The following is a 16,852-nucleotide window of genomic DNA, read 5'->3' on the forward strand; positions in this document are numbered from 1 at the left end:
CCCACAGTTCTTAAGAAAACCCCGAAGGCCCGCACAGAGCACCACAACTTTCCGAAAAATCCACAGGCTTACCACTGCCTCGCTGAACTTTTAGAAGAACCCATCCATAAGCTGCTTCCGATTCCCTACATAATCAGATGATATTTTCCCTCGTTATAATGAGGTCTTAATTTTAAAAAACTTTCTAATGCTCTACACAGCAGGTACAAACTTTCTTAAAATAATTTTCTACGTTTCTCTGCTATCTCAAATGAAATCATGATGTACAATTCACATAAATAAAATATTCAGCAAATTTCCATACCACCTATGCTAATGTCCTGCAAGTGACTTTTTATTATAGTAAACAATATGCAATTTATAAACTATTTAAACATCGAATATTCACAAAAAAGCTTTTTAAATAATTCAGTAAAGTGTGCTAAATTATTTCGTTCCCTTTGTTTTTTTCAAGCATTTCATAAACTGGACCAAAAAATTTGTCATTATTAACTGAATTAGGAGTTTAAAATTTTTACTGTGACAAGAAATTTTTTGTTTTACATTTGCATCTTCAAAATATTGTTAAAAAAAAGGAGAATAAAATTATTTAGAAAATTTTTTTACTGATTATAATTGTATGAAATGAAGAAAAGTTCTTCCAAAACATAATTTCCTATTTCTTCTTTATTATTCAGAAACCGAATACTAAAGGAAATTCCATTTGATAGAAAACGAAGGGTAATAAAGATGTATTTCCAGCATTCGAAGTTATCTTTAGAATCAAAACTTTTTTTTCAATTTTTTCACCACTTTCAATTTCAGCTGCAATGCTACATTAAAATAATTTTGTCATTTGTAATTTTGTGCTATTACGTTAACTGTCAGCAGTTCTTTTATTTTTGATCACCATTATGATCGCTTTAATTTTTAAATTTAGCTCACAAGGTGGCAAACCTTCACGAATATCATTAAAAACCTAAACTAACAAATTTATGTAAATACTAGTGGCCCCTTTGTCTTGGCTTCGCCCGAGACTCACTGAATGGAGCACTGCAGTGTGGTGATATACAATGTAAAAAGTTTTCAGTTAAAATTTTTCGATCTATTCTTGACCTTTTTTGGAACAACTAAGCTTCTTATTAACAACATTTTTGTAAGAAATAATGCTGTAAAGTACTGTACTGTACTGTCCTAAAGTACTGTGCGTTTACACCATTAAATAATTGTTGGCTTTCAAGGGCCGTTCAATTGGACTTTCTCACGTTATAATAAATGAAATGGGCCATTTGTGAAAACTGTACGTATTTAAAATTGAAAAAAATATATAGTTGAAAAATTATTTCCTGCAATCTAAGTCAGGAAAGTGGGTCTGGAGAATACCTTCTCTGCAGGTATTCCGTTGAGATGAACCACTAAAGAGGAGGCTTATTAAACTCTTAGCCATTGTTGCTGCTCGAAATCCTCAGGCTTATTTTTCCTTATTTGCTGTAGGAGCAAAATTTGCTCTTATAGCACCTGATCGATAGCAAGAACAGCCACTAAACCCTACATTGTTAAAACAGATTGTGCTCTGGCTAGACGTCTCTTGGTATTACGCCGGAAACTTGAGCGTTTAGAACGCCCTTTATTCTTGGCACTTGTTAAACTTGGAGATTTGGGATGGAATTCAACGTAAGTCATTTGTCCATTGTAGAAAAGTGTCTTTGGTAGCCGGGATACCCAGCTGCTAGGCTCTCATCTCTATTCATGATGTAATGCTGGTAAATGCTTATGGTATTTAATAATTTTCTTGGGGATATTATAACCAGATCCACTTACTATGGTAGCAGGTAGCTTCGATTTCATTTTTACGCCACCTTACGGATCCTACTGTACGAAAACAAAAAGCTAGCGAATTGTTGCAAATTTTTTAGCTTATTTATTGCTGTTATTTATTTTTTCAAGATAAATACTAGAATAAAATTATAAAGGAAGCGCTCAGAATTAGTATGCTACATTTCAGCTCGATTGGCTAAGTAGTTTTTGTGAATAGATATAACAACCGTTTTTACGACTTTGCTTTGTATATTAGTCAGATAAAGTCGTCAGACTTATTTATCTCTTTATAAGTTCTATGATTAATGCTATAGTTAGTGTTTATTTCTTTTGGGAAATGATTAAGAATTATGTTGTTTAAAATTTTTTGGAATTCTAACAATAATCATAGTAATTTTGGGTGATTATTGCAAATCTTAATACCTTATTTTACTGTATCATAATATAACCAAATTAACAATGATTGAATACTTATGGCTACAATACTACTTTTAATATTTTTTTTCAAAGCTGTCAGAATTTGAAAGAACTTTCCTCCTAAAATTATTAATTTGTTTCATAATGTATGTCTATATTACATAAATCACGAAAAGTTCTGTTGACTGTTTCTTATGCTTTGTTTGTGATCATTAAAGCCTCATCCTAAATTATTAAATCTACTTTTTTTTCCTGATTTCAATTCGTCAATATTATTTAAATCTAAAGGTAAAAGAAAAGTTTTGTGACTAGTTATTCCTTTAGAAAGTAATATTAAGGCAACACGAGTCCATGCCATCGATAACATTTGTTTAATAAGAAAAATAAAGCTATGTATTGAAGTTTCGCATGGAAATGCTTTTCTTGAACCAACAGGACCATAAATAATGATAATTCTATTTTTCACATATTGTTTTAAAAATTTTATCAGACCTTGATTCAGTTTATCGTTATTATATGAAAACATTCCGTGTACGAAATGTACGAAATGCAATTTTCTTAAGATTATCATTTTACTTTAATTGAATATTTACAGAAATCGGTAAACTGCACGATTTACAAGATTGATCTTTCAATTAAAAATTTAATTTTTGTGTAAAAGAGCACGCTTGTGACTATTATCAATAAAACCTTCACTGTCAGGGACAATAGTTTACTCAAATTTTATCACCTTGTATATTGTTTGAAATTAGAAACCAAGCTAAAATTTTCGAAATTGATATGGTAACATGACAATACTAGCTTTTTTTAATATGTCATCAATTTGTAAAGTATAATTAATTGATCCCATTGCTCAGAAATTTAATTAAAGATTAAATTGATTGGTCTTTTGTTTCTTCTGGGGGTTAGGCGTGCAAAGTGCACAAAGAGACAAAGCCCCTCTTGTGTGTGTATATATATCGTCCTAAATTATATAGTCGTAAGAGTTAGAGCGAGGTTTTGCTCCCCCCTGCTCCCCCCCCAAATAAGGTAGTTATTCTTTCATTTTCTTGCATTTTTTGAGTAAACCTACTTTTTTGCTTGCTCCCCCTCGCTCCCCCCCACCTCCCCTCCCGACTCCCTCCCAGCTTCCCCATGTATAATGTAAATATATTCGTAAAGCCTTTATTAACTGTTACAAGTGGTCTAATTTTCACATTAAATTTTATTTGACCATAACAAAAAATTTTGTTACAATTATGTTACTGACGATTTTTATTTTGATTAAATACTCTAAAATGTCTTTTTAGGTGCTCTGCTCTTACGTAACCTTTTCCACAACTTTGACAAATATTTTTTTGAACGTTTTTTTCATGATTTTTTAAATATCTCTGTAAGTCATAATGTCTCTTGAAACTTTTTTCGCATTTAATACACTTAAAATCTCTTTCAATGTTTTGGCATTCCTTTGTGTGACGCAAATAGTTTTTCTTGTCTAATATTATAATGCTACACAGATCACATACAAAAAATTTTTTTTTGTGAATTTTTTCGTGCGAAGATAGACACTCTTAAATTGAAAATTTTGAGTTACATTTGTCACACTAATAAAATTTTGCATCCATGATGGTGTAGCTGAAAACATATTACAAACGGATTGTTTATGATTACATAAATCTGAGTACTAGATGGTACTGAAATTCGCTTTTTTGATAAAAGATAGAATTTGCAAGAAAGTATAAAAATAGTAATGAACTATAGAATAGTTTTTTTGTTACTCCAAAATTTCTTTCCAAACACTATTTTTTATTTTAAATTTGTTTTCTGATTCAATTTGGATGAAATATATTGATAGTCATAGAAAAAGCTAAGGTGAATAAAAATTGTTTTCTGTACAATGTAAATGGTAGCGAAGAAGAATTGTTTGTTTGTAGTGTTATACTTGGAATGAAGACTTTATTTCTTTTTTTTCACCTGTGATTATTTCAGCTTCGATGTTGTATTTAAATAATTATGTAATTCGTAATTTTGTACCATTGAAAATTCCTTCAGATATGTTTAAGTTCCGTATCAACATAACAATAGCGTTAATTTTCAAATTCAATTCATGTGGAGGAAGATCTTCTTTAATACTATTTAAATATTCTGTAGGGAAATTAATATAACTATTATCGTCTGCTTTATCTACTCCTTTGTGAGTTGCTTTATCAATACTATAGTACGTTACTCATGTTCCTACCATATTATTTAAAATTTTTTTGTTCAAAAAATGAGTGTATTTATTGTGGGATGTTATTATTGCTTTACTTCTGAAAGAATCATCATCATCATTAAAATTTTCAGAACATACATCATTTGTTTTCCATGTCTGAGGAATTATGAAAGTTTTAATTTTGCCTTTTCCTATATCCAGTAGAAATAAAAAAAATTTTACATCAATTGAACGTATATTATTTTTTAAATAAAAAATATTAAATAAAGACCAAAAATTGAGAAATTTTATAGTTTCTTGAACGATAGTAATTTTGCTTCGGTTTTTTACTACTGGGAGAATTTGACGAAAGTCTCCACCTTAAATTATTATTTTATTCCCAAAAGGTTTATTACTACTAGACAAATCTTTTAAAGTCCTATCAACGATTTCTCACGCTTCTTTCTGTATCATAGAAGCTTCATTCCAAGTAATTACTTCTACATTACGTAATTTCATCTGGCTCAAACTGGAAGAATGCACTTTCTGTAGTGCTTAAGTCTAACGGAAGTCTGAAAGATCTGTAAGTGGTCATCCCCTTTGGGAGCAGAACAGAAGCAATACCTGTCCATGCCATTGTAAGAATTTTTTTTTCGATTGATATGAAATAATAAATTAACGTTTTGTATAGAAAAGTTTTTCCAGATCCACCAGGACCATTGATGAAAAAATTTTTTTTTTTTAATTCTATTATTTCTTGAAAAATTCGACGTTGATCATGACTGAGTTGTAAAAACATGTTATGGAATTTACGATTTCAAAATATTTTATCATTATTGTCAGTATCAATATTTTTTTTTATTGTTTCTGTTGGTTCTGGTAAACTAAAATCTTAACAAGACGTATTTTCAAAATTAAAAGTTTCATTTAAATGTAAAAGAGCTTTATTTCGATTATCTTTACAATCTTTGATGTAAAATTTTTTGTATTTGTTCCAAATAATATTACCAAAAAAATTTCCATACATAATAAACCATGCGAAAAATTTTCGTAGTTGAAAAGGCAGCATAACGTAACATGCTTCTTCAAAAATTATATCGTTTTGAAAATCGTGTTCTACTTATCCCATAGAAATAGCTGTTATTAGTCAGGGAAAATAAAAAGTAGTTGTTAAAAATTTATGTAATTAATTATGATCAATATACATTTTTTTACATATAAATTTTAAGTAGCAATTTATATAATTCGGGTTTTTTTTCATACTTTGTAAATCTAATTTGCAATTACGGGGATTGGTGCGCAGAGCGCGCAGGGGGCATATACAAATATAAGAGCTTAAAAATATCTATTGACACATACAGGATAGACAGCTCATTTAAAAAAGGGGACCAGTAGAAGAAATAATAAAGCTCACCAACAAAAAGTCAAGGGCACATCTCTCCGTCTATATAAACTTTACCACATTTATTTGAAATTAGCAGCTTGATTTTCATATTTCCTTAAAAGCAGACCAGTAATCATTCCCCAGCGTAGAAAATTCATTCCCGAGTATTTTTGAATAATGCCATAGTCTTCCGAATTCTGTAAAATATACTTTAACATGTTATTTTTATACCAACAATTAATTTCATCATTTTTTAAGGCTTCAAAAAATATCAATACAAACCTTATTTTGAAAAAATTATATTTATAACACAATAAAAGGGGTGGGGTTGGCGCTCGTAGTGCCCAGGGGGGCAGAGCCGCACTAGTATATATATATATATATATATATATATATATATATATATATATATGTGTGTGTGTGTGTGTGTGTGTGTGTGTGTGTGTGTGTGTGTGTGTAAGAGCTTTAGCAGCCAGTAAGCAGAAGGATGGTTGAGAAGTAAGGTACGCCTGAGTATTTCTCTCTCTCTCTCTCTAGGTGGGCACTGCACGACTTTCTTTTTGCGTCAAACTAAGCAGTTAATTGCATTTCACTTGTTTTTTTTATGCCATAAGTACTTTTATCTGTACAAAGCGCTGCGTAATATATTTACCTGTACTTAAATTATCTGCGCAAATATTTACGTATAAGTTGGATTTATTTTAGTTTCCTACCAACTGCGCCTGACCAAGTAAGTTTTTTAATAGTGCAACACGTGCTAGCTTACAAGATAAAGGAAATAAAGCTATTCTAAATTCTAATCATTTTTTCAACTGGGTGAAAAACAAATTTTTTAATATCACATTTTTCCACTACACTAAACCAGATTACAATAAAACATCTAGAAAACTAGCAAAAAGATTTTCTTTAGCAACTGCAGTACGACAAACTTCTAAAGCTCACGCTTTTGAGGTCTTATCCAAGAATACCCTGACTGGATTTAGGTACTCGAGTGCAACTGAAGTTTTATAAATAACCAAATATTGCTGAGGAAACAAAAACCGCTGTCAATTACTCGGCAAAAACTTTCCTGATATTATATTTTTTGTCCTTTAATTTTTTTTTTAAATCATAAACTTTTGTTGTATTATAATCATTTCTTCAACATCATGAATATATTTCTCAAATGATATTTCTTTTGTTCTTTAAATAGATATGTATCAGTTCATTAGATTTTACTTTATACGATACGGATAATAGAACGGTCGAAAATGGTTTGAAACCAAGGAAAATGTCTTAATTGAAATGTGTTTGAAGGTTAGTGACAAACAGCGATATTACCTATAAAATATACATTTGTGTTTTGATTCAGCAGTGAAAATAAAAAAATTTGCTATTTGTGTTAAATTGTTTCACATTCTTAACAACCAAAAATAAAGTATAATTGCTTTGTTTCAAATTTTTTTGAGGTTGGGAAAATCAGTAATTAGTGCAATGAAAAGTGATAGATATTTTCGATCATTGTATGAAAAATTATTGATGGTTTTTTTTAAAGATTTTCTTAACGCATAATACTATCAAAACCTACGGAAAACTGATTTATCTGAACTTTTTTGAAGTTAGGAACATTCAGCGATATGTTGGACTAAAATAAAGTATCGATTCATGTTTTGGTATAAGAAATTCACAGGATAATTATTTTTTAAGAATTTTTTGACGTGCAAAACAATCAAAAAACTACGCAAAACTGATTTATTTCGAAGTTCTTTGAGGTTAGGAAGGTTCAGCGATATGCTAGACTAAAATACAATGTCGATTCATGATTTAGTATGAAAAATACACCTGATAATTATTTTTTAAGATTTTTTCGACGTGCAAAACGGTCAAAAACCACGCAAAACTGCTTGATCTCGAAGTTTTTTAAGGTTAGGAAGATTCAGCGATATGTCAGACTAAAATTGAGTGTGGGTTTCTGATTCGGTATGAAAAATACATTTGATAATTATTTTTTTAGAGGTTTTTGACGTGCAAAACATTGAAAAAACTACGCAAAACTACATTTTTTCGAAGTTTTTTGAGGTTAGGAAGGATTAGTGTTGTACTGTATCAAAAATAAGTATAGATTTGTGATAAGTGATGGAAAATACATATTAGTAAGTCTTAATATGAATTTTTGAAGGTCCAAAATTATTTTAAATGAGAAATATTTGAATTTTGGAATAAAGCCAGACGGCAAAAGAAAGCCTACTAATTAAGCTATAGTTTGCGCCCATAAGACATTGTTTACGATTTAAAGATTGTAGGCAGATCTTTGTTTCGTTTGACAAAGAACGTCCCATATATATATATATATATATAATAATATATATATATATTCTTGCACTCACAGTGTTAATGCTGCATAATCGATATCACTATTGAAATATCAAATATAATTTATTGATATTCTAATACGCCTCCTTAAATTTATAATACAGTCTTAATTTTGGTGTCTATGACTACTTTACATTAAACATATTTCAAAATCTTTCGAATTTATTTCTACCTAAAGCTTTGGTTAAAATTTCTGCTATATTTTTTTTTAAGTCAACTTTTACAATATCAGTTTCGTGTTTCGCATAACTTTCGTTTACAAAGTGATAATGAGTTTTAATGAATTTCGACTTTTTAATAAAATTTCTAAACCTATATATACTTATGGCTCCAGAATTATCTTAATTTATAGCAATTGGATCATTAACTTTAACATTAGAATCCAGTGAAAAATCTTTTACAACTTTCAATTCACTTTCACACCTAGACAACGCTACAAATTCAGCAGATGTCGAGGATTTTGTTACACTATTCTGCTTCTTAGATTTCCAATGAATTACATTTTCATACATTTGTATAACATAATCTGTTGTCGGTTTTCTATCATTAATATCTCCTGCCCAATGGGCATCAGCATAGCAATCTATAATATCATATTTCAAAAATTAATTTAAAATCTTGTTTTTAGTACAAATATTTTAAAATTATCTGAGCATATTTATAAAGACACTATCTTAACAATTTTCAAATCTACTTAAATAAACTCATATCTAAATAAAAACTAATATCAGGTCTAGTTCCTGAACTAATTTATAAAAAAGCTCCAATTAAATTTTTCTATTTAATTTTATCATATGCTGATTGCGCATGTTCCAGTTTTACATTGTGTTCTGCAGGAGTTACATACAGTTTGAAATTTATTATATCATATGTCTTTGCTAGTGTTTCAATATAGTTTTTATGATCAAGTCATTTTTCCATTTTCATAGTCATAGCTGATGATAATACCTAAATAAGTTTTTATTTCTTTCAAATCTTTCATATCAAACCTTTTAAATAATAATTTTTTAACCCAATCCAATGGTTTATTATTTTAACAACAGATTAATAAGTCATCCACAAAAAGAATTAAATATAAACTTACATAAAGTATAAACCTGGTCAGTTGGTGGTTTTAAAAATTTAAAAGAATTTTATTTATCTCACTGCAGATCAGAATCCAACACACAGTTAATGTTTGTAACTTTATGTTGGAGGGCGGGTATGTTGCCTACTGTAGAATAGCAAATTCGCTTGTGTTGCCAGTTTCATTTATATTAATGCAAAAGAAAAAAAAAAAAAAAAAAGAATCATGGTAATTCTTATTAAAGCTTGAATGACTTGTGAAAAAATCTATTAATCTCTGTAATACCTACATTGGTTAATTCAAATTCTTACTTCATAGATTAAAAAAAAAAAAAATAACATTTTTTTTTTAATTTAAGATATTTTGTTCTAATAAGTATACTTCTTATTTCTTTAATGAAAAAAGTTTTTACATTTTTTTTAAGGGACGATAAAATTCTTATCAAAGAAAATTGGATCACGGGGTCTACCGCTGTATAAGAGAGTTCCAGGTGTGGGTAAGCAGTGGACTTCTGCCTTTAAGGCTTGCTGAAAAAGAACACTTTTGCTTTTCGTTATCGCCTTTTATAGAAAAAAAACTAAAAATAAATGAAATAAACAACAACAAAAAAAAAAAAAAATAAAATTAAAGAAAATAAAAGAGAGTCAGAAAAATGTTTAAAAAAATGTTTATATAGTCAGTTCTTACATGATAAAGAATACTTTTTCACAAGGTTTTTTAAACTAACTATTATTATTAAACGAAAATTTATAATAACTTTTTTCTTTTATATTTTGTAGTACTATTAACATTGAGTAGTCAATATTTTTTGTTCATCTGTTTCAAACATAAAAATTTACCATGCAATACTCAAGTGTTACATGTTTCATCTTAGATCTTATTTTATACAAACATTTTGCCTAAATTGACTTTCTGTGGTTTTAACATGTGAGACATGTTATTTCATTATTAAGATTTATGTATGGTCGTAATAGCAATACTATATCTATGCAATTTTCCTATTGCTACTTGTATCGCCTCCATTTTATTTTATTATTAAATATACCAAGCCACAAGTTAATAATTTATTTATTCGTCATTGGCGATTTTTTCGTTGCTGCCATAACTAGAAAAGGTGTATTATAGTATGCAGAGGCGGTCGTTTGTGTGTATATATATGTGCGCGTGTAGAAAAAGTTTTAACCTTACAGTTTTTTTGCCGCCGTCAAGAACACTTCGTACACGCGCATGTACACACGCACGTACGCACGCACACACGCACGCACGCACACACACACACATTTGATACAGACACTTAAAAGCTTATGAAATAAGAAGTTTACATTTCAACTAGAGAGTCAGACATAGTAAGCATGAGCAATTAATCTTGTTCATCACAATTTATCATCTTAAATTTAAAATGAAAATAGCGCTGTGTTAATAAATCCTGAAGCTAATTATATTTGTCACTTTATAAGCCATCATATTACGTTGTATTTAATAAATAAGCAAAAAGGAAAGAAACGTGTAATAAAAATGATATTCTAATTTCTTTTCATATTTTTTTCATCGTATTTTTTTTCTTCTTTAAAAATAGAGTGGAGTGTTTTTGATATAAACAAATTTTATCAAGTGCTTTGTTTACATGAGGATCGATAATGAATTTTTGAGCTCATATATCGCAGTATATTTCCCAAAAAAATTGTTTTTTAAAGTGATTGAAAAAGGACGATGCCCAGCCATGTGTACACTCGATATATAAGCAAAATAAAATTTCGGGGATTATACTGTTAAAAACTTTTTTTCCAAAATTTTAGTATGGAATTTTATACCAACCGTACCGCCATAGCTGTCCCCGCATGTTTGAGGATAAGAATTATAAGTGACCTCTTTTAGTAGCTCTAATCTTTGCCCAAAATAGAATATTCAAAATTTCACTAATAGAATACGTATGTAGAAAAAAACTTCTCGTACGATTGTTAAGTATTGTGTATGATAGTATTCATGAATTGTGGTACTTTTTTTGTAACATTGTTCTTGCCATGTGACTTAATTTTTCAGTTTCAGTTGTTCTAGGCTCAATGTTTCATTGAATGTATAAGTTAACCGTTCCATTTTTTACAACTTTAGTAGATATAAGGCAACTGTACTTAACATGGATTCGTAGATGGATCTATTTACTTCAAGTAACCCTTATGCATTTTTTTCTTAAAAAACGATGATTAGTTGAAAATTGAGCATTATAGTGCTCTCGTAAGGGCATGTGAAAATCTTTTTTTTTTGGCGTTGTATTAAAAGGAGTTTTACTATCGCAGCTCGGAAACTTTCGATTCCTAGAATACAGGAAATTTATTTGCGTTCTACGCACTTGGTACTATAATATGTTTTAAAAAAATTTGACAAGTATTAAAAGTCATGTAGTCCTTAGATTAAAAGGTGAACAATACAAATACTTTTTTATTCTAAAGATTAAAATTACCAAGTGAGTAACGTAGATTCTATAACTTTTTAAATTTTGAGTTATAGTACCACTTAGAATATGAGCCAATAGTAGATAATGCTCACATGTTACATATACATTTATTATAAGAGATGTGATTGATCTTGTCTGCATTTGTAGAAATATTTCCTGAACTGTAGACGCTATTTCGTTTAAAATTCAGTCTATTTACAACAAATATGTGAATCGTTACCACTCGTTTAACCGCAATACTATCTTGTATAGAATGTAATTCTGCAATATTGAACCTACTACACTAGATAATGTAAAAAAGCTTATCGAGGGGACTACTATCTTCATGCTTTCTAAGATCGTGACACTAGACAACAAGATTGTAAGCACTGACTTCCAAGATCGAGACAGTGAATGAGGGTATGAAGAAACTTGAGTCTTTGTTGACTTTGGTGTGGGACGTAGACAATAGACTTTAGAGAAATCTTCCTCATCTGGTCCTCCAACTACTCCCTCCAATTTTCGACCTCGTTAGATTCAGAAAAGAATCTGAAGATTATCTAATGCCTTTTTATTTAATGTCGCTAAACCTTCACCAGACATGGAACTGGATGCTACCTCTATCACGAGACTTCTTGAGAATGTGAGCATCACTACATTTAATAACATCTTATGACTAGGCAAGATCCCTACTTCAGGTAAACCAAGACTGCTTTTAGTCTCGCAGGGCAGCGAATATATAGTAAGGTACTTCCTTTCATATAGAGCTAGATTACCATCTGGTATTCTAGTCTCTACCGATGAAACTAAAGAGCAACGTGCACACCTGTTATCACTGGCCTACCAAGTAAAGAGGCACAACGATTTAAATCCATCACAGAAGAAATAAATCAAATATGTTAATAGTACCCCTACTATAATTTATGACCAATCGCCTCAGCTTTTTTGCTTACAACAAAGTAAACTCTGATAAAATTTATATTTGCTACCAAAATGTGCGATTATTGTACGATGAACTTTTTTTACTTGAAATCACGTTACCTTTAGTAACAGTAGTTCTAGATATAAGTATATTTACTATAACCTGACTAAAACCACATACCCTTGACTCTGAACTTTCACTCAATAATTACTTGATTTACAGGCAATATAGACAAGAAGTAAAATCGTCCAACAGGCGTGGCAGTAGTGTATTTGTTAATGTCAGTAAACGTATTACATGAAACAGAGTAGCCATAAACGTTAACATTGAATGTGTCATAAAGATCAAGCATGTTTGTTTTGATGACATTGTGTTTGCTGCTTATACATCACCAACGTCTCCATCTTCAATCTACATTAAGTTATGTGATCTGATCAAGAAAATCTATAATATACATTCTTCTTGAAAGTTTATTAAATATAGCAACTTCAATCAGGCTCACGTCTCTTGGACTCTTTATTCATTACAATTGGACACTACAGACTACATCACATCAGATCGTTGCCTCGCTGCTACTCGTTTCCTTCATACATGCAATATTCTTGATCTTCAGTAGCTGTTTACACCTATGCTGAGATACCTCCATACTGGACTTTTTTGGTACCCCCACTTAGTCAATTAATATTGTTGATACATCAGAGGAAATTCTTCCTACGGATTGGCACTACATACGTAGGGCTTTCATTATATTAGACTTCAATGCATGTTTTTATATTAATACTACCTCGTGTTAAAAAGCTGATGCAAGTAATCCTGAAATCTGCAGTGCTTTGGAGAACATTGACTGGCATAGTCTCTCCTATGATGAAAATATTGATAATTGTATTAATTGTTTCTGTCATGTTATGTACGGCATCATAGGTAGGTTTACATAAGTACGTCATGTTTCCAGCTTCAAATCTCCTGTATAGTTATCTTACGAGTTGCTTAAACATGTCCGTATAAAGAAAATAGCCCACCTCTTATTGAAATTGATGAATTTATCCTAAGACTATACCGCCTTTAAAAGACTCCGTGCAGAATGTATGAGGCAGCCCAGAATATTGTACCGAGAATTATTCATAGGAGAAGTGTTAATTGTTCGCTTTACACTTTTAATCTTTCTTCAACAACTTATCCTTTCCTCCCACCATTCTATCACATGAGACAACCTACGATGCCATTTCTTTCTCTTCTTATCTAATCTCCTCCACTATTTTGCATCGTAAATCTTCTAATCTCTCTGGTTCTGACCTCATCCCAGCACCTTTCGTCATAAATTGCAGTTACCACTTATCTCAGCCCCTCGCATTTTTTTTCAGATCGTTCAATGATATCATTTTCCCTGATGTTTGTAAATCTTCCTATGTCTACCGAATTTATAAATCAGTTGATTTAACATTAATCACCAATTATAGACTAATAGTTCGAACTAAAACCATATCGAAGCTTTTTGATTATCTAGTGCATCAACAACTCTCTGCATCAGTTTCCCCTTTTATCTGTCACCAGATACACGGATTTATCGGAAGCTGTTCTACTGTCACAAATTTTCTAGCTAACAGAAGGTTAATGGTCACACTCTCTAAGTCTATTTCTTACAAGTTTATTGCCTCTTATGGTGTACCACTAGGATGACACCTTGACTCATTATAACCTTCGCTAGCCATAAACTGTCTCTCAACACCAATCTCAATTCCCCCATGTTCACTTTATGCCAATAATATTAAGCTTTTCTGTAAAATTAACACAACCACAGACTCCTCTATTTTGCAATCTGATCTTGATGTTACGTTTCCCTGGAGCTTTTTAGTGGTTTTACCATTTATGATAGAAAGTGTAAAATAATCCTTTGTCATATTTTGATTATGACTACGCACCTTTTTTATCAAAATTTTTATTAGAGTCTATTTAATACGTATAGAAATATTAGTATTTCCGGTTATCTTTCAAATAACATATAATTGTGTTAATTATACAGAACTCTCTACCCTCTTTTTATCTAAAAATCTTCATCACAGCCTGAAAATCTTCATCACAGCCTAAAAATCCTTGAATTTTTACCGAATTTACATACTCTAGCAGTTATCTATATTACTTACCCTTATCACGGCTTAAACAACTTTTTAACTCGATAATTCAACACTTACCAGATACAATTAGCATACATCAATTCAAATCTAACCTTCGTTTCATCGTTTTTCATCCTAAACGGCTAAATCATACATTGACCCAATTACTTTCTGTTGGTCTTTTTAGAGTTACTGAGCGATGTGCAATTGTTAATACCATTCTTTCTGAACTTTTTTTTATCCTTCTATTATTTAATTTTACTGATAATTTATTTTGTTATTTTATTCAAAATTTGTACTAGTTACGAGTAATTTCAAATTTTACCAGCACATATATATATAGTGTTAATTATTATAAATGTCAATTAATTATAAATTTTTAAATATACAGCTTTGTACTCAGCGGTTTATCTATCCTTTTCCGTATACTTTTGTAATTGGGTCATTAGGCCCTATTAATTGATATATAAATGAACAAATGAATGAATACATATTTTTTTTGAATTTTACTAATGGTGAATTGTATTTCTTCCTAACTTGCTTGATATGATTAAGCGAAAAAATATTTCACAGCATAATTGAAATAAAACTTATCCATTACAGACCAAACAACATTAAATTTACTGAAGATGAGTCGTGGAAAAATTCATATGATGCGTTAGACGCTTTCGAAGCGTTTCCAGTGAATAAAAATGTAAATCACATTGATTTTGACAGCAATGATGAAAACATTCTGAAACCAAACTCTGCTGAAAGGTAAGTACGTCCATTTGATTTGAAACTGTATGTTACTTAGTTTTCACATAAAGTAAGATTTTAATTTCATTCATTATTTTTTATCTAGTAGTACATAAAACATTTTACTAATAGGTTGTAAGGCAACACTCTTTATTAAACTTATTTGTTATAACATAATACACTTTCTGTACGTGCTTCAAGTTTTTTTTCATTGGTTAGACTCTTTGAGTTTTCTAAACTGTCGCTTTTCATTACTTGTGTAAGGGAGTAGTAAAACTTACAATGTAGCCCTGAAGGATAATTTAAGTGTGACTAGGCGTCCTCAATATTCCAGCAATACGCTACAACATATGGTTTTATTACTTCTTGCCCACTCATGCTTTGTTTTGCTTAATTTTCAGTCATGGTGTATGTTTAATGATCAGTATGAAACAAAATTGAACCTGATATGATGAATTATAAGCAATTTATACATCTGTTTCTTTCGTCCTTTCCTTACACTAAACAATTAATTTTTACGTATCACAGCTAGAATAGAGTTAACTACTAATAACAGGTCAATAGAGAAAGATGTGGGGAGATGGCACGAAGAAAAGGCTCTTACCAGAAGCTGTTGTAAGAAGTGGGTGCTATAGTGACATAAACTTTCACTTCAGACTGAAGGTACGCTGTATAAGCGCTTTGGAGGGGAAATAGGCTGCTGTTTGGGAGTTTAAGTTAAGAGTAGAAAGAAAGGTATAAGGGGGATAGTAAGGTTTGTTAGGAAGGAAGATATCAGGACTAACAAGGTCTTAGGTATGGCAAAGAAATGAAAATTAAAATATAAAAGGTTACTCAGTTAAGATATAAGTAAAAAATCATACCTAATTTTTTGTCTCTGATGTCACTCTTAAATCAGTTGAACTGAATAAGCCGAAAATAAGAACTTATTATTGGCTGATTCCACCCTAACATAGCAACTTTGATTTGATGGAGATGTTTTCCTTCCGATACCTGAGTTTTTTTTACATTATCAAATATAGAAAACAGTATTTGACAATGCAAACAAAGTCAATGATAGGTATATTAGAAAATGATTCTAATGCTTGTTGATGAGTCAGAAATCCAATATGACTTTAAGAGGTATACAAGCAATATTGATACATTTATTATTGTATCAGTTGGCGTATATGTACATGGTGCCGCTTCTATAAAAGCACTCTTAAAACCATCCAGGCTCTTTTTTTGATGGTAAATGTACTAAAGATCGATAGTCAAAATTCACAAATTTTCTTAAGAAATGAAAAAAAAAAATATTCAGAAAAATAAGAGAATGAGAAAAATATTCTCCCTGGGTGCAGATCGAATACATAACCTCCTGTTTACTAGATAGTTGCTCTACCACTTGAGCTACCGAGGAGCCGTGCATTCAGTTGCACCGTAGATATAAATGTATCAATATTGTTTGTATACCTCTTAAAGTTA

The 16,852-nt window shown here is 30.5% G+C and overlaps 1 protein-coding gene across 1 annotated transcript in view; it reads left to right on the top strand.

The window, feature by feature from the left end:
• Nucleotides 1-16,852, top strand: part of LOC106636407 (calcineurin-binding protein cabin-1) — a 431,120-nt gene that overhangs the window by 52,320 nt on the left and 361,948 nt on the right. Inside the window, exon 4 of the mRNA XM_089593628.1 lies at nucleotides 15,254-15,406. Within this exon, the coding sequence (XP_089449754.1) occupies nucleotides 15,254-15,406 (153 nt within the window). The remainder of the gene's footprint in view (nucleotides 1-15,253; nucleotides 15,407-16,852) is intronic.

This window comes from Copidosoma floridanum, unplaced genomic scaffold (assembly GCF_036245765.1).
Source record: "Copidosoma floridanum isolate Cflo_tuat_1 unplaced genomic scaffold, Cflo_Japanese_pri ptg000020l, whole genome shotgun sequence".
NCBI lineage: Eukaryota > Metazoa > Arthropoda > Insecta > Hymenoptera > Encyrtidae > Copidosoma > Copidosoma floridanum.